Genomic DNA, 19139 nt, shown 5'->3' on the forward strand with positions numbered 1-19139 from the left:
TCTCAGCATGACAATCTTGTCTCTTGTTTTAAATTTTTTATCCTGTCCTACATGTTAATCTTCTATAACATGATCAGCAGCTGACAATAAAAATACTGCACGACACCTTGAATGAGCACCACAGTGAAAGTCAAAAATAAGAAAAAGAGGAATTTATTGTATATCATCTATATACACTTAACTACTTCTGAAAAGATTTGCACAACATGATTTTTGAAATCTTTTAAGTATTACTTATGAACAGGATGTCTGATGGTCATATACCCATGGCAACAAACCAAACATGGACAGGAGTGTTTTTGACAATTTTGGTTCAACTGACAGCAGTCTCCCTATTTTCCCTCCCAGCTCTCCTTCTCCGATCTGCCCGCTGAACTTCCACCCATGTTAACAGTAGCAGCAACATTTCTGGGGTACACAGCCAACGACCCGAACAAAAAGGAAGAATGAAAACAACAGGTAGGGAAAAGACTTAAGTTCATCTACCTCAGTGCAGAGGACCCAGTGTTTGAGACAGCATGCAAAATGGATATTAACATGACACATGGTTTCTGGATCAAGTGATGACATAACTAACATTAACTAAAGTCCATGTGGACATAACAGTGCAGAGCCCAACGGTGACAAATGTCAGTGTAATACTTTCATAGTTTTGTCTGCAGACGACAAAGTAGAATGAAAACATGCAGTTTCACTTTACAGCATGTCAGTCTTTGAGGGTAAAACGTCTCAACTACTTTTCACATATAACCATATGTTCCCTGTGTGTGAACTGTCAGCAGCTGTCTTTATTTCTGAATGAACAGCCATTGGCAGTATCAGAATTCAAGGTTATGTGACGCTCCTAAATATTCCAGTGTCAATGAGAGAGAGATGTCACCCCCGGAGGACAAACAGATCTGCATTACCGAGCTCTGAAAAGAACTCAACAAGCAACAGTCATACGTTTAAAAAAAATAATCAGGATGCAGCAGAAATATCTGGGATCAGTAGTACCACCAAATTGCCTTGAGAGGAGCAAATAAATTCCAGCACAGTCTATTTCCTGGCACAGTTAGAAACCATGCAGACCGATCAAAACAAAAAACTTCTGAAAGTACCATTCAAGCAAAATCACTGTTCACATGTCACACTGATGCTTGTGGCATAAAAAGGAACAAAAAAATGCATGTTTTATATACAAAACATATGTACCCATCATCAGTAGTGTCTAATAATGTCAAAAGAAAACACCTATCATGATGTCTTTAAACAAAACACAAAAATATATTTAAAAAAAACTGTTTTTCATTGCCATTTCATACGCCTTTTATTTGCTCAGTGTGCACGATGTCATCGCCTGTCACCAACGCAGGGCTTATGGCTACATCCTCGCTCAGTATCTTATTAAAATGAATGCAACAATCTAACGCCTGAAAGTTGGTGAAGACCGAACTAATTTTCACGTCGTATTCGACTCTGGCTTGTCACAAATCGTCTCACAGTGTTCATTAATATGAAATAAAAACTATCGACAAATAAATAAAACCGTCCCAAACATTATCCCTGCCACATTTCAAAACTAACACCAGGACTGGACCACATCCGTTATGTGATACCGGGGGGTGTCACACATGATGAGGAAGCTACAGTTGAGTGCAACTCGTTTCTATTGGAGGGGTATTCAGGTGACAGATTAAAAAGCAAATCTGGCTGTCTAATTACAAAACGCCCCATTACTGGATTTGTCTCATGAGCGACAGCCGATGCCAGAGAAACATGCTAGTAGTCCAGACACCTTTTACACACGACTAGAAACAGTGCTTTAGCCTCTTTCCCCCCTCACACTCGGAGCAGCACGATGTGATGCTGCACGGCCAACAGAATATGAAGTGTTATTGTTCATGAACCCAGAACATTATCGACTCTTCAGGACAACGGAAGTCCATCATGGGACATATTTCAGAGAGGTAAAAAAGATTTTTAAAAAAAATCCCATCACTGTACAATAGTAATTCCTGCCATGGGAAATGAAAACAAAAACAGGTTGAGTGTGATGATATTAACAGTGGTAGTGCTGTAGTGATGTGGCCCATGGAGAAGGGGAGGCCGAAGGGAACAGGGAGGAGACACGAGAAACAAGGAGGCGAGGGGGGCGCGGGGGAGAGAAAAGTCAAAAGTGGGAGGGTGACTCTCAGTAGTTTTGGCTAAAAAGGTGAGGTAGGCCTCGTCACAACTTGGAGTGTGGCTTTAAAACTGGCAGGGTTTTCATTTGCAGTCTGTCTTTAGTGTTTGTTTCCTATGGGAGTGTGGTCTGGTTGTGCGTCTCCAGCGCGCCTTTTTTGCTGCCTGGCGGCTCACATCTTGACGTCCTCCTCCACGCTGAGCTGAGACAGGGTCTTCTTGATGCGCAGGGCCGTCAGTCTGGCTGCTCCATTGGCGTACCAGCACTCCCTCATGATCTTCCCCATCACACGTAATGACTGCGGGAAAGGAAACATTGGTTAGATTTTAGGGCTGCCCCTTGAAAGTCAGAGATGTGACTACTGTCACACCAAATGTCCTGCTGAACCCGTTCAAAAGTTAATACGTTCAAAACTTAATAAGGAAACAAAATGAATCGTCAAATATTTGTAATGAACAGCCAAATGTGATTCAACTGACACTGACATAATTCGGGTGCAGCCCTATTAGATTTACTATCATTGCTGAATGATAATAACAACAACAATAAAATACTTTTTAAATTTTTTTATTACCCCACCTATGGCACTATTCAATTTAATGGAAGTATTTTTAATATTTTGTGTATCATTTAATAAATGTGTAACTGTTTATATAACTCAGCCTGATCTGTTAAATATTTCTTGAAACAAAACAACTATCATCTTCTGTCTTAAAGGATAATCCAGATTTTTTTAAGTGGACTTGTATGAGGTACAAAGTCAGTGTATAACATACAGTCGATCACGGTCAACGTGTTTGGAGAAACAGGTGGGAGTCGTGACAGCAGTAATGTATGGCTGTGGACAGGGGTAGCAGCAAAACTTGTCAGTTTAACTGTTTGCTATATTAAGAATATTTTCACTGCTTTGCCCATAGACTGTATGTAAAGATGGACGACACGACAGCTTCCCCAAAGTGAGATTATTCAGTCTTGATCGCCCCCTGGTGTCTCACTGCAGTACAGGTCCTAAGACCCGCCCCTCCATGTTAGTGAATGGTCATGGGCTGGATAAAAAGTCAAAGTACATGCCAAATAAGTTTTCCCCAAAGATTGTTTCTGTCTCTGAAGGTATTTCTTATCACCCTGATGTTTGTTCAAGTGTTTGTTTTCATGATAAGTTTGTTTGGTTTTAATGAGTTATTAAATTATACAAAAGGGGGCTTTTCCAACATGATTGACAGCCATGACAGCCAATCCATGAGCTCGCATTCAATGGAGCTGCTCATGATGCAGGGCTCCCAATGACATCACCCTCGCAAGATGGCAACGCTTGTATCCGGGATATTTTAACCTCACTTCAGCATAGCGAGGTTACGTACGGGGCAATTGTCCATCTTTATTTACAGCTTATGGCTTTACCTTATAGGAGAGAGCACTTTCCGATGGGAAACTGAACTCAAAGTTAAACTTATCTATGATTTTGTCAAAGCCAGACTTCAACTGAGAAAAAATTTTACCTCGCAGAACACCTGTCAATCAGTTGGTATTTTGTATTATTGTGACTGGCGTTTAAATGGGTTTGGATTAACCAAAGTCTTACAATAACACAAACACACTAACTGGTCAATGGGTTAACCAGCAGCTCCGTTGCTCCACAAGGTAAAATGACTGTTTTTATCTAGTGGGTCTGGTGGCTTTGGCAAAAGCATAGATGGAAAACTGAAGCCATCAACAGCTTCCACATCAGAGAGAGCCATCTGCAGCACGGTAAACTGTGAAAATACTCTCAATATAGTGTTCACTGTAACTGATGATTGTTAAGGTGGCTGAAATACAGTTTCCCGTCTCGTCCACAGGAATACATTGCTTAGCTTGCATGGCAGTAACCTTGCCTGCTTTTCCCAAGTGGGGGTATGTTGATCCTCATCTACTGTATGTGATACACTGATGATGAATAAGTACCTTATACAACCTCACTTTAAAATTTCTGATCTATCGGTTTAAAGCATCAGGTCTCACAGTGAGCTTTTTACCAAGATCGGGAAAACTAGGCCTGTGTGAAACATAGTATTAATTATTATGAGAGGATATAAGAAAATGGGGTGTAGGCTTCAACGTAACTTCATCTACTCTCCCACAACAGTGATTTAGATATTAGCATTCAGTATTCAAGACCTCATGTCAGGACGTCTTGTACTGTCCAGCCGGATAATGCCCAACTGCCTCTCTATACATCCACTGAATGTATTTTTAGAAAAACGCAGCTGTTGGTGTACATAGGGTGTGAAATACCTCATAGCTCTGCCACCAGTTGGGCACATTTGGCCTCAGTTTCTGGTCACACACCACCTTCCTCATCTCTTCTATGGAGGGGTCAGAGGGTACGAGGTCATAGTAGGGCAGCTGGTACTCCTCGTGGATACCTGCAGTAAGGAAGCCTTTTCAGTCTCTGGTTTCATGCTCTTTGTCATTTAGTTTCCAGCTGATGTTTGTGGTCTTACCTCCTGCGTTGCAGCGACGCGCAATCTCCCAGTACACGAGGCCCAGCGCGTAAATGTCGGCACACTTGAAGGAATCAAAGTGTTTCATGTTGATGGTTTCATCCAGAACTTCTGGAGCCATATACCTGAAAATGGACACAAACAGCAGCAATGAGTAACAGCATCAATGAGGATAATGAAGAAACATGTCAGATAGTTTAATACTGTGCCTCATTAATGCATTTTAATAGTTTTTGGACACCAAGGAGGTCTGTGGCACAGAGAAATAAGATGTGTGCTTGTTAAAGGGATACCTTATTCACTGCTGTTTTTGATCTTTTTATGTAGACGAGACAAATACAGAATGCAGCTTACTTATCCCTGAAAGACGTCTAATACATATCTCCATTTTAGTGTTTTTGAGTGAATTTGTACAGAAAAATTTACCTCTTAGTGCCCACGCGCTGATTCGGTGCTATATCGATTGTGTCTGTGATGGACTCGTGGCGGACTGCTAGGCCGAGGTCAGCTATTGCACACATGCCGTTCTTCTTAACCAGGATATTTTTAGACTTGAGGTCACGGTGAGCAATGCCAGGCTTACCTGCAGGAGAACAGACAACACATCATTACATTAAAGAGAGCTCAGCAGAAAGAGCACATGCTTGCTGAATGTGAATAACAACTGCGTGCACATTCATGTCCTGGCTGTCTGTTTATTTAGTTATTTTGTGATGAACTCACCCAAAAAATCACCATGTGTATTATCAATTACTCACTCTGTGTTACATTGTAATTTTGAATAACATTGTTTTTCTCACATGCCGAGTCCAAAAATGGAGAAAAATCTTGATGAATTGAGGTAAATGGGGGCTGCGTTGAACAACAGAAAAACTACTTAAAAACATGTTTTCAAACTCTCACACAACTTGCGCAATGTAATCCAAGTCTCATGTATTCAGTCGTATGATCAGTACTTCTTAACTCAAGCATTTTAACTAAAACCACATAATTTAAAACACTGGACAAGTGCATGCGTTTGAATATAATGCACAAGTTGTGTGAGAGGTTGTACTCGAATGTTTTGATATAATTTTGCTGTTGTTGTATGCAGCCCTCATTTTCTCCAGATTAACTCAGTTTTTGGATTCTTTGTTCACCATGAGCATCCAAAAAAAAAAAACTTCCTTTATGAAGTCAACATAACACAGGGTGAGGAATTGATCATTTTGTGGTTGATCTATTCCTTAGAAATGAAGTTTGTCTCACCCTGAGTGCCGAGGATCTCCATGTGTAGATGTGCCAGTCCGCTGGCTGCTGACAGTGCCAGTTTGATCATGCCCTCAATGGTAACAGAGTAGCGGTTCAGGTAGTCAAAAAGAGAGCCGTGCTCATGATAGTCTGATACCAGCCAGAGCTGAGTCCATGTACCATTGTCTGAAAGAGAGCAGAAAAAAAAGAAAAAAACATTACATTTATATGTGGGAGTATGTACATGCTATTAAATTACATTTCTCTATTTTCTAAACAGCTACGATTTAAATATAAATCCTTTTTAACAACCTGTCCCTCCTCTTCATTTCGCTTTGAAAAGACTAATTCTTACAGTTGCTTTCTTGTGGTTGGACTTGAAATTCATCTCTACAATATATATATATATTTTTTTATTCTAAATGCTCACGTGAATGGTCCAAGTCTCCACACATCCCACAAACTTCCTCACCTTTATTGTCTGCTGCAATGAATCCCAGGATGTTTTCGTGGCGCAGCATGATTGTCTGGTAGATCTCAGCCTCTCTGAACCAGGAGCGCTCCTCTCTAGATGAGAAGATCTTCACTGCCACATCTCCTCCCCTCCACTTCCCTCTCCACACCTCACCGAAACGACCCTTTCCTATTATCTCCTGCAGCACAATGGTCCTGGCCACTGTCCGCTGCACAAACAGGGGCAAACCTGCAGGGGGCGGTAGATAGACAAACAAAACATCAGCCCACATTCACAGTGGACTTGTTTTGTACATGAGGTTTAGTAAAGGTACTCATTAGATTCTAGATCGGGATAATGCCCACGTCCAAAACAAAAACACTTTATTTTCAGTACATCAGGTGGGCAGCTTGTACTGACCAGAGCCTGATCCGGAGGTGGACATGTCATAGATGAGGTCCTGCAGGGTCTTGTCCTTGGCCAAGTACAGATGGTCACAGGATGGGTCTTCCACCTCCAGCCTCTGCCTGTGACTATAGGCCCTCTGGTGATACTGGAACAGGAACACGCCAACCATCAGCAGCACACAGAGAAGGAACACTGGCCCTGCAATGACCGCCACCAGCTCCACGGGCCCCCAGGAGCTCCCTGGGGCTTCCCAGTTCCCCTCCTTTGTTGGGACTAGGAGGGCAAAATGACAGCAAAAAAGAGGTGGTTACTTTAAATTGAAACACTGTTGAACTGAAAGTGTTATGATGTTTGATAACGCAGTCTCACCGGGGACTTCAATACTATTGCAGTAATCTACATAGCAGCAATGTGTGTTGAGCAGGCCTTCAGCGCTCAGACAGTAGAAGGGTTGTCCAGGGGGGACCAGGTTGTCCCGGTTGATACAGATGCGTACATGCTGCTCCTTTCCATGGTTGTAGTATGTGGAGGCCATGCAGGCGCCATCTGTCTCGCACTCATAGCCCGTCTTTTCACAGCTTGTGCAGTTACAGCGTAGAGCTATGGGAAAAGACCAGAGAGAGTTTGATAAATATCAATTTATTAGATCCATTTCACTTCATCACATCCAGCAGGGGGCAAGCTAACCCCACAGTTTCCACAGGATGTAAAGCGTCTAATGTCCCATTCAGTTGTAGGCATTTTGTGACATGCAGACACAGAGCTTGGAGTTGAGCAGCAGCAGCCAGACGGCCCTGGTAGCCCTGAAATCAGATCCTCCACTGCAGATGAACCCAAACACGCAGGGTGGAGACAGACCTGCCCAGTGGGACAGACAAAGTGAAACCCAACAAGGGGAGAGGGCTCCTGCCAAATCCCCAATGCAGCATTCTGCTCCATTCCTCTCCTCTGTCTCTCTGACACGGAGAGCTGCCACTGTTTAAGCTAATGAGACAGGAGTTTTATTAAACACAGCACACTCCTGCACGGGGACCTATTAAAGCTGACACAAAAGAACTCCAGCCGTTATAATAATAAAAACTATGGTGGTCCATCTACACACACAAATGAGGTCAGTGCCAGAAAGTCCACACAAATCTGCCACATCTAAAACAAAACCAGAGTTGGCTGGGCAACGACAAGAGCAAGAAACTGCAAACTGATTAGATCTGGAGTGAAATGTGATTTTGAGTCATAGCACACATGCTTCTCATTTAGAGTAAGGTCAGCACAAAAGGCTTCTTCCAAGGTTTGCTACGACCAAACAGAGTGCATAGCAGAACCAGGCAAGGCTGGATGATTTTGGGACCAGTTTTCACGTGGGAACAACACATGGAAGCAGCTAAGCTCAACCGTGGTAAATAATGATGAACTGTCTGACTGACAACAGGTCCGCGAGTGAGGCGTGACAGCCCAAGAGCTGGTCCTCGGTCGGAAAACAAAGGCTAGACCACTCAAGACTAATCGCTGTGGACTTGGCCAAGACAAGATCGTCACACCACCAACAACACAGGAGGAGACACAAAGCAGAGAGGAATTTCAATCCTCATTCTCCTTCAAAAAGAGGAGGCTCAGCAGTGGTTGGACCACTGACAATGCCTGGCCCAGAGGAAAGAAAAGATTTTAAGAGTGGCAAGCTTCCACTAATCCTCTGTCTTATCCTGATGGTTTCTTTGACCAGATGAGCTCACTGATCTCCCCTCTTTGTACCGACGTTGGTCTCTGTCAAAAGGTGTCAGCAGATTTTAGCGCATTCTTGAACCATCTGAGTCGTCACACGATTAGGCTCTTGTACAGTACAGTAAAAAAAGAAAGAAAAACAACTCCCAAATGAGTGATACAGTTATTGTATCATCACTATGTAACATGAAGTGGCCAAAACCACAAACCCTGGTGTCATAGGAGTGGTTTCCACTTTACTGAACTCTGGGAGGTTGTAATCTGTGTGGGAGCATTTTTTGCATGTAGCGTGTATGCTGATGTGTCTATGCTTGTCCACTGAGTGGTAACTGGAATTGTGTAACATGTGTTTCAGTAATATTTCTCATCAGTTTAGCGTTTGTGTGTGCGTTGTTCTCCAGGAGGTGAGCGGAAAAGTGGCAGGAACTCTTGGTGGAGTGTGTCCAAATTCACCACAGTTCGCATGCAGATGGAATTTCCTGCAGATTACATGGAGGTGAAGCAGGCTGGGCCTGATAAAGAGAGAAAAACAAGCTGTGTGCCACATCACACTAATCTGCAGCATTAATGGAGCAAATAGTTTAGCCAAATAAAACAGATGACAGTAACAGCTGTAGATTGGAAAGCTGGATGACGCTCAATATCCATCATCAAATTCAGACAACCTGAATACTTTCTTCCATTAGACTCCTTTTTTGTAGGCCTGATGTTTACTGGTTCTCAGCGAAATAAATCAATCAGCTAGTGAGTCCAGACAGGAGGCATTTTCAATTCATCCCCAAAGTAAAAGCAACAATTTCAAGAAAAAACATTCACTTAAAAGAACCAGTTCTTCACAACACACTTGCAGTAAGCAGGTTTCCGTTAATGCTCTAATTGCGAAAAAATTGAAAACGCGAATATAAAATACCCCTGATGGACATATGTCAATTTTGAAAGAACGCAAAATGTCTTGCAAAAAAAGTTTTTATGCTTCCACTAGATGATATTTCAGGCGATTCGAAAAAGCCTTATTTTGCAAAACTGCAATGAAAACACTTTTTTCGCTTTTAAAGGTCACTTGTCTGTAGGAACTGGCTCCCTTGGGCATGATGCAGCAGGCGTTACAAGAGGTGTTATTGCATCTCATAACTCTTCAAAAATTGAGTTGATCATCTGGAAGTTTTGAATCCTCAATTCCTCTGAGATTGTGGATGATTACCTCCCAATAATCCCTCATACATAGCTGCTGTGTCACACATCGTACCCGTCAGGCCTTTATGGCCTCCGACAAACCAAAATGCTATCTAAAAAGCAATAACACACCCCGAGCAGCCATTATATTAACACACACACACACACACACACACACACACACACACACACACACACACACACAGACACACACTTTAAAAATATAGAAGTAATACTGATAAGCTTGATCATTTTGTTCCCTATAATCATGTAATAAAATTTTCATACAGTTTTATTTCCACTCCACACCATTGTAACTAGATTTTTGTGCTACATTTTTCTTATGAGAAACAAACTGAAGGTTACAAAAGTGCTTCTTACGAAAAACACATTGCACCAATTTTCTGCAACAAAGTAACAGTGATCTGATAAGAACACCATGATCTGAAAACGAAACAGGCGCATCCATCATGGAGACTCAGTGTGTGGTAAGACAGATGGTGCGCAGACTTACAGACAGAAGCTCAGGAAGGAAACCAAACATGGCTGAAAAACACACACATCTCCTTCTTGAGTCTGCAACGGATGGTTTGTGGTCTACCAAGACTTTGGTTTGTGGCGAGTCTTCCCTTTCGTTAAAGGCTACCTTGTGAGTACACCATATGTACCCTACTAACACACAAACAAGCCTTGACAGTATGGGGGGCCAACTTGGAGAAAATTGATGATAGAGTGTCTCTTTATATATTGATAGAGATAGAAACCATTTATAGATAAAAATAGCCTGATCCAGTTACCCAAATACCAAACAAATTAAGGCCATTCATCACATTGGGGCAAAAATTCAATACTGTGACAGAACAGTCCTGCTCACTGATTTGCAACATTGCCCATTACAACCTAATACAACCAGAAATATTAAAGGGAAACCTCCACTGGCTGACAAATCACTGTGATACCAGGGAATATATTATCACGTCACCCAGCTGTTAACATTATTTGTCAAATGATGACATAATGTGAAGCCACAACCTCAAAAATAAAAGGTAAATTTGAAATTAATGTCATGCAAGGCAGGAAGGGCACTGAACTCGTGGCCCACTGGCATTAACCAAAATTCCATGTTGTTTGCACAGTGCTTTGCATATCTCACTGGATTCAGAGCAGGAGTGTTACAAAGCTAGGACTTGAAGGAATAATATCAAGACTAAATACACATGGATCTGAGTGGAGGCTGGGTGTATGCAGTTTTTGAGTGAACTCTGCTCTTGTATCCACATAATTGGTGGTCTTTACACTGGTCCTTTGTGTGGAGATTAAGACGACATGAGGAGGGATTGGACTGGCCCTGCACGAACAAAGAGCAGTGGGGGAGCGCACTTCTGCGTGGAGCAGTGATGGGGGATGGGTGGCGCGCACAGGGGACAGGCCAGGGAAAACAGTAACAACCCCAATGTTTGGGGGCTGCTCTGGGCCAGACAGGATGGGGGCTGGTCCCATGTTGTTGGTCGGGACAATACGGAGGGGAGGGGGCAGAGGGGGTAACAAGCGGGACTAGCAGGGGCCCCCCAGCTGCGATTGGGGTCTGCCCAAGTGACCAGCTGTGACCGTCATTAAAACCCAGTCTAGACTTTGACTTACGGGAGGGGGTAAATAACAGGAAAAGGGAACAGTGGAGAAAAAGAGGAGAACTCAGTGCGACGAGCGACTCCTTTGAGCTGCATGTGAGTGAAGTTCCTATCATTCCGTTCATGTTGAGACAGGAAATGGCAGACACAGTGAGGAAGGGATTAATAAAACATTGTTGCCATAACCAGCATTGCCTTAACTTGGACCCAACTAAAAACCACAGCAGAGCCCACTCCAAACACCTTCACACATTCACCTCGATGATGGTGTTTTGAGTGTATGTTTGTGTAGTTCAGACCTACTCATGCGGAGCAACCCAGTCAAAACAGAGGGTGAACTGAACTCTAGTATGGCAAGATGATAAAGTCTGTGGAAAATACACATGCACAGCGCAGGGTTACACACAAACAGCGGGTGTCTGGGAGCTAAGCGACGCAGACAGAGGCAGTCGGGTACATGCGTGTGTGCGGGGAGCAGAGCACCATTACCAAAATGCACTGGCTGAAATTAGATCCATACAGATACCAGACTGAGAGCTGATCAAGACAAGCAGACGCCACCAGACAGTGTGAGTGCAAACACACACACACTGGTGCACATACACACCGCAACTGTGTCCTAATCAATGCTAGGGGAAGGAGGAAAGTCATTACCTTTGTCTGCATCTCAGGGTCAGATTACTGATCTGATTCTAAAGTGAAGTCTCTGGGGCAGAGGCTGCCTTACTATCTCTACCAACCACCACCCTCTAGGCTACATCCCATCCTGTCCGTCCGTCTGGCTGTCTGCTGCCCTGGATCGGTTCAAAAGCACACAAATGTGAGAATACGCTTATTTTGGACTTCATGCTGCTGCTCAAATTCTCAAAACAGTCAATGTTGCCTCTGTAATGCCCCGGTATGTTGCAGTACTCTGAGACAATGCTTCTGCCATGTGACCTGAGCTTAAAAACCTTTGAGTCTTAGCAGACCAGAGACTTAACAGTTTCTCCCTTTACTGTCTTTCTACAACTGCTGAAAAAGTTTTATTTTGGCAACAGATAAAGCTGGATATCAAACCTCAACAATGTTTATGTTCAGAGCAAAAGAACATTAAGTAGAAAAGGCTGACATCAAATGTTGTTAACTGAAAGGTCCAGTGTGTGGGATTTAGGGGCATTTTTTGGGGGGCTATACCCAACTCAGAATTATGTCAGTCAAATTAGATTCTGCTGTTCAATAGGAATATTTGAAGAAGAGTTTTGAACGGGGTTCAGCAGGACGTTCAGTGGAACAGTGATATTCATGTATTATAGTTAATCTAATGGCGCTATCGACGGACCGGCAATGTGCAGCATTTTTTGCAGACACTAGATGTCAAACAAAAGCAGGAGACTATGTTGAATTAAGTTGCTGCAAGCTGTAAATTCACCACTTCTGAGCAGAAGAGAGAATCCTGAAGTCCCCAAAACGCCCCCATAAGTACACTGCACAGCACACTGACTAGCACAAAAACAAACAACAAAAAAACCCCTCGGAGCTCGACTTGTAGCAATCTCAGTTGACTGAGGGAACTCAGACTGATGATTCAAATCTCCAAGTCTCAGGGGGCAGCCCTAGCATCTATTGACAGAAATGGTATTTAATATTTATGACCATGTTTACATTAGTGTGTAAACACCTAAAAATAAGAATTGTTGTGTTTTTGCTGCCTTTAAAAGAGCTGTTTATATCAACATGCGGAGCAGGTCCTCTTCCACAGAGTCCACCATGTTGTTTTTAGAGCAGCCCAGAAAAGACAAATCAAACACTGGCTCTAGATAGGCCCCATTACATTGGCCACTAGTTCTCCTTCACGCTTGGCACATGTAAATGAGAACTTTGGCGTCTATTTTAAATAAGAGTGTTTTTATAGCAAAATGTTTCCATTTCTAAATAAGGTGTTAAAAAATAAGACATCAAGTATCAGTGCTGAAACTATGAATTTTTAAAAAATATAGCATTTCAAACAATACTCCATATTATAATTATAATAATTATAACTCCATATTGTACTACACCCTCTTTTACTTGAATCACATTTTGATTTTCTTTTTTTGGTGATGCATACTTTCATTGTACAAATCACTGGTTTCCTACCTGTTTTGTGGGAAGTGCCCCTTATTTGATACACATTAGGGTATCCATGCAATAATATTTTGCTTCATGGACCTCCAACCTAAAAGATTTTGGTTGGTAGATGTGATTAAGACCCTAATTCTATAGTTGTCAGCTAAGGACATGCTCGTGGAGGAAGTGAGACCTATTATCAGAATAGTCACTCTTATGACTGCTACTCACATTGGTCTCACTTCTGTAAATAGTAAAAAATAAACTATGCGTTCCCCATATTTCTGCAGCCCTGGAAGCCCATTAAGGACCCCTGGCTGTCTGGTTGAAAACTACTGGTGTAAACAACCAACAGAACCAAATGGAATTAAAACAAACAAACTTTCACCAAAGAAAACTGATTAAATCAGGAATATTTATTTAATTCAAAAACGTTTAATTTGTATGTAACAACTGGCAAGTATGGAAAAGGAGATGTTATTTAATAATGTTTTGTAACCAAAACAACTTCCTCTGGTTATCATCATCGGAAAGTTAGGCACTTAATGCTGTGTTGATGCAGGAAATACACAGGGAACATCACAGAGTTCTGCCCCATTAAAAGTGAAATCAAATGCTCCTGATAAAATAACATTTACATTACAATGAAAAGGGAACATTTTTTGAACATTGAAGTTTATTGCAAAGGTGAAACCAAGTGAGAAAAACTCAGCTTCTGTTTAAGCCAATGTCACCATGGAGGCTAGGGATAGGCAAAAGAGATTTAAATTGTACTTTCAGCATTAGTTGGATAATTCACACTCACACTACATTCCCGAAGCAAAAGATTTCCTACCAGCTGCCCTTCCCTCACACCAATCAACAGACTACACACCTTCAAGCAGAAAATTACGATGCAGAGCGAGTCTAATCTACACTCTTACAACTGCCAAGAACACAAATCAAACACCTCTACAAAGAGGCCTGCAATGGAGGACGGGTGTCAGGTTCAGCCCTATAGACGTGAACTCACATAGCTACAGGGTCTGTCTGGGTGTCCTGTGACAATAACAACTCTCCAAGTAGGGCAACATTTAAGGTATGGCAGAAAAAGCAGATGTCATTTTACCACCGACAGACGACAAAAATCCTTTTAACAAAGACAAAGTGCTGTGAGTTAATTAACAGTATGGAGAAGTGGGCAACCGAAGGTGAAACTGCTGGCTCTGCGGTGATAGTAATCCCTTGTGGTCCAACATCAGTAATGGCAGAGCTGGGTCAGTCAGAGGCTATGCTGTCTGCTGTAGCAATTAGGGCCCTGTGCCTCCAGGCCAATGGAAGTCATTAACTGCACTGGTCATTATGAAGGGAAAACTAGACCACCCCAGACCTGACTTGACCCTGACTGTCTGAGTGCCACATTATAGAAGCTGTTAGTAAACACAGATATTGTAAAGGTGGAGGTGTCCGTATCAGGGAATATCCTGACATTTTACACAGAAGACGTGAAACTTCATTTAATCATAACTTAGCTGCAGGGATCCGGCAGCCAAAACATCTGTCTATCTCGAACAGGCCTCGACAACTGCTACACATTTAAGAAAAACACCAAACAACTTTCTCCTTTTAAACATTAAGCCCTTATTACCACCCCTCCTCCCCTGTCCAAAGTCTCCTTTCATAACAGACACACAACTTTGAACCCAATAAGTTTCAACCTTCTTCGTGCATTCCCTTGGCTCTGATCTTATGGGCAGGTGTACACATGTTCACATCTGACTAGCTCACACTTCCTCCACCTGAACTCATTCACATCAAATTTGACATGAAACAGCACCTGTAGCAGCTCTGCACAGGCAGTTCCCCGAGCTAACTGAGAAGTAGGGACTTTTCTGTTTCCAATCGCCCCGTCTTTGATTTTACACAGAGGCACATCAGGGAATGACAGGACTCTGGCACAGTCTTGATAGCATGTGGAAGGACTACTGAAAGTGAGTGCAGAGTTCAACAGATAGAAAGAGCTCATCTAACCAGAGGCCTTCCTTTAACCTCAGAAAAAACGCAGCCCGTGCTAGAGCTTCCTTCAGCACCCGATGGTGGCAGTGAGTAAGTGAAAGCAGAAGTGGAACCACCGATAATAAAGTACAGATTAAATTCCGATACAGCACCAGTCTTTTTACATGACAGGGTTAGATTAGGGATACTCAACTTGCTTTGCTTGGGGGACACTTTTGTAAAATGACAGGTCAGGGGCCAGTCGCAGCAGCTCCATCCATGTTTTGAGGGTTTTAGGACATTTCTAGAATTTTAGCAAGATTTTAGGATGTTTCTTGGATTTGTTGGACATCTCTCTGATTTGGGGACATTTCTAAGATTTTAGGATGCTTCTAGGACTTTGGGACATTTCTAGGATTTTAAGTCTTTTTTTTAGGATTTTAGGATGTTTCTAGGAATTTAGTACATTAGTGGCTTAGGACCTCTGTCACGGGTGCAGGGGATCCTCCACTGGCACTTTTTTTGATAAACGCTCTATGTTGATGCTGTTTTATGCACGCAGGCACATTAAAGTACAAAAACAATTCCCGGGATAAATCACTTTCTTTTTAACGTGAATTAGAAAATGGTCAGGGGCCACCCGGCACCCTTTCAGGGGCAAGATTTGGCCTGCAGGCCGTAAATTGAGTATTACTGGGTTGGAGAATAGCAAGGGTATGAGGAAAGGAGAAAGAGAGGGACGCGCCCTACCTCACAGCAGTGTGGTTGACAGTGCCCATATCACATTGCTATTGTGTTCAACGCACCCAGGCAGAATGCGTCACACAGGCATGTAATGCCCATAACACTAGTGACTCCTAATTCTAACGAAGTCAACAACACGTGACAAATTCATCAAACCTGTACGGAAAGAGTCTTTTCAAGAAACATACTACACTTCTTGCCACAGGCATGGAATCTGCTCCTGTGTAGCTACTTTCAGGTTTGTCTGGTTTCTGTCCTTGCATGGTGTAATCCATTATGTGGCGTGAAACCATGGCTCCAGACAGACTTGTGGGCCCCTTACACGACAGACCCCGCCAGCTGGACAAACCCATCATCACCCCCTGTCTGCTCAGGCCACACACCCACCCCCACTCTCCCCTAACACATCACTGTTAATGTTGGAGTAACCCAGTCAAACAAACTGACCACTCAGGTGTGATCATTTCTAGCATGCCTTAAACTAACTCAGGGCTCCTACAGCTTGGGCAAGTTAGATGTAATACTTTTTAAGATTTTTTAAATTCCACCAGAGATAAATTTAAGTTAGAACTGGGAAATACCTGGCAATTGTTAGCTTTCTTGGCAATTTTTGTTTTGTTTTTGAGTGTGGGATTTCACTGCTGTAATTCCCATAATGAGTTTTTATTTTGAGATTTTACAATGCAACATCAGAAAAAAAGACTTATAAAATTCTAATTTCCATGCACATTTTCAAAACTTTTAAAATGATTGATTTAAGACATTTTAATACCAATTAAGGTGTTATTTTGAGATTACTTAATTCAATGCCTGTTATGACTTTATAAAGATCCACAGGAACCCTGCTAAATGATCCACCTTGGTGTGCTGCACCCTTATCTAAACTGAGCGTGGGAGGCATATTTATGATTCTTGAACTGATGACTCAACTGTTTAAAGCACAACATGCACTTTAATAGGTGACACAGCAGGATATTTATTCTGGCATGCAGAGTTGTCTTTTTATTGGTTAGTTTATCTGTAGAGAGGCAAGTTGCAGCATGGTAGGTAAAAAAGTGGAGGTTTGCATAACCAAAAACATACTTGTGCCTCGTGAGAAAATCAATAAAACCTTGTTAAAGTTTGGGTTTTGGACTAAAGTCAAAGATGAGTAGTTGTGCTTTAGAAGCAAGCAGAGCAACATATGCCCATGTGAGGCTGTGGTGTGGAGCTGGGCATCAGCTGCCCCAGCAGACTGGGAGGATTCAGACTGAGGCAGCCCCATCACTGGCGCCTCAAAAGACCCCACTTGCCACATTTCCATCACAATGAACCCAGACTTCAACTCTGACTTGTGTCTGGGATGGCTGAATGCACGGTTGTTGTCACCCTATGACAGCATTCACTTTCAGCTGGAGGCCACTAAGCAGCCTTTTCACTCCTTACAAATGGACACCAATGGAAGAGCTGCCAGTGTTTACTCTCATGAAAACACATTTCATGCACAAAGTAGGTTAGGCCTTCATTCAGCGTCTCTTTTCTGCTCTTTCCAGTGCACACAACATGTGAGGGAAATCTAAATGACCATATTGCACATGTGTAATGTCTGCTATCATGGCAGAGTGCTGTCCCCCAGCAGCACAGTGATAAGCAGTCACAAGCCTGGAGATTGTTTTGTAAATATGCTAGCATAACAGCGACAGATAACTTCAACATCAACAGCAGACTGTAGGTTATATCCGCCGAAATCACTGTACCAAATGCGACGTAATTAACAATAAAAATAAACGATTTTAATTCAGTTTTATAGCACACAAACGAATCACAAATATCGTAAATATTCAACTTTTAACAGTTCATTATCAGTTAGCCTGTCAACGTTAGCAGGCGCCTCGTAACAAACAGCCCCACCATGTTGTTGTTGTGGTTTAGCTACTTGCTCCGTGTTCACTAGCGACCATTAAACACTTCGCGTTTTGTCAGTCAATACAAATCACAATCAGAGAAATGGAATAAAGCGTGACTTTTGACTCAAGCAAACAGCGACTGTGGTTTTGAGGTCGACGCTAGCTAGATACGGTTAGCCAAATCCCCGATACAGAGCGCCATGACGATGAGCGACAACAGGCGATGCCCAGTCCAGGAAAACACATCGAGACAAAAGCCGGAGAGGTGCTCACATGAAACTTACCATTACCGACAGCCACAGAGCCAAACAGGGCCAGCAGCGTTAGGGCAATTTCTTTCAGAGCCATTTCTTCAAAATTCCCATCTCTCCGCGATGAAATGCGTCCGAAGTGTGTCGTTATCAACACGAGCAGACCTGAAACACAACCACAGTCCGACCGCACACACCACACCGCCAAATACTAGCCAGCCAGCCAGCCAGCCTGGCGAGTGACGTGTTTAAAGAGAGGTGTGTGTGTGTGTGTGTGTGTGCATGTTTAAAGGGGAGGGCTGCCTGCTGCATGTCCTCTTCTGCCACCGAGGTCACGGTTCTGTGGTGTAAACAAAAATGTTGGGTGAATTATAATCTTCCAGTCTAACATTGTCAAAAGACAGAGGGAGCGCTATCAAAATATCTGTATCTTTTTTGAGTGGATAATGTCTAGGGTGAAGTAGGGTATTTTCAGACATTTGGCAATTATCATTACATTTTCATTATCCAGCTGACTATTTTGTGCACTTCCATATACTTTGCACTTTTACCTGTTTTAAATTCAAGAGTTTGTTCTTTTATTGGCATTGGACCTGTTTTATATGTAATAATCTCCCCCATTAGCGTCTTATCTGCTTTTAGGTATGGTTATTTCTTTTACTCTTAATTTTAGTCTGTCTATGTGAGCTTAATTCTCTTATCCACAATATAAGGAATTATTTATGAAATTGTATGTTTGAACTTGCACTCTCTTATGTTCTTATGTACACAGTGCTATTTTTTAAATAATAATAATAATTATTATTGTTAAAATATGACAAATAAGGTTAAACATCTTGGGCTCTTTAAATATTAGCAGCCAGTCATCAGACATGCTATGTCATTGTTATTACAATTGTGCCTTACAAAAAACAATCTTTTTTTTTTATTGCTCTGA

The 19139-nt window shown here is 42.3% G+C and overlaps 1 protein-coding gene and 1 long non-coding RNA gene across 2 annotated transcripts in view; one reads left to right on the forward strand and one right to left on the reverse strand.

Moving 5' to 3' along the window:
- Positions 1–19139, forward strand: part of LOC148188732 (uncharacterized) — a 29261-nt gene that overhangs the window by 1843 nt on the left and 8279 nt on the right. Inside the window, exon 3 of the long non-coding RNA XR_015777511.1 lies at positions 349–459. This is a non-coding gene — a long non-coding RNA (uncharacterized LOC148188732). The remainder of the gene's footprint in view (positions 1–348; positions 460–19139) is intronic.
- acvr1ba (activin A receptor type 1Ba) lies at positions 138–18473 on the reverse strand. Its single transcript, XM_042491583.2, has 9 exons — positions 18236–18473; positions 7109–7339; positions 6752–7012; positions 6350–6580; positions 5896–6063; positions 5074–5230; positions 4648–4772; positions 4439–4569; positions 138–2462 (listed from the first exon to the last, which is right to left on the reverse strand). The coding sequence occupies exons 1-9, from the start codon at positions 18297–18299 to the stop codon at positions 2337–2339; spliced, it is 1494 nt and encodes a 497-aa protein (XP_042347517.2). The 5' UTR covers positions 18300–18473; the 3' UTR covers positions 138–2336.

This window comes from Plectropomus leopardus, chromosome 9, assembly GCF_026936395.1.
Source record: "Plectropomus leopardus strain MGB_pleo_1.0 chromosome 9, ASM2693639v1, whole genome shotgun sequence".
Taxonomy (NCBI): domain Eukaryota; kingdom Metazoa; phylum Chordata; class Actinopteri; order Perciformes; family Serranidae; genus Plectropomus; species Plectropomus leopardus.

Coding starts and splice junctions, on each gene's coding strand:
- acvr1ba (XM_042491583.2), bottom strand. CDS start 18,299: ATGGCTCTGAAAGAAATTGCCCTAACGCTGCTGGCCCTGTTTGGCTCT. Junction 6,064..6,349: donor CATTGCAGCAGACAATAAAG/GTGAGGAAGTTT, acceptor GCTCTCTTTCAG/ACAATGGTACATGGACTCAG. Junction 4,773..5,073: donor CAGCGCGTGGGCACTAAGAG/GTAAATTTTTCT, acceptor GTCCATTTTCAG/GTATATGGCTCCAGAAGTTC.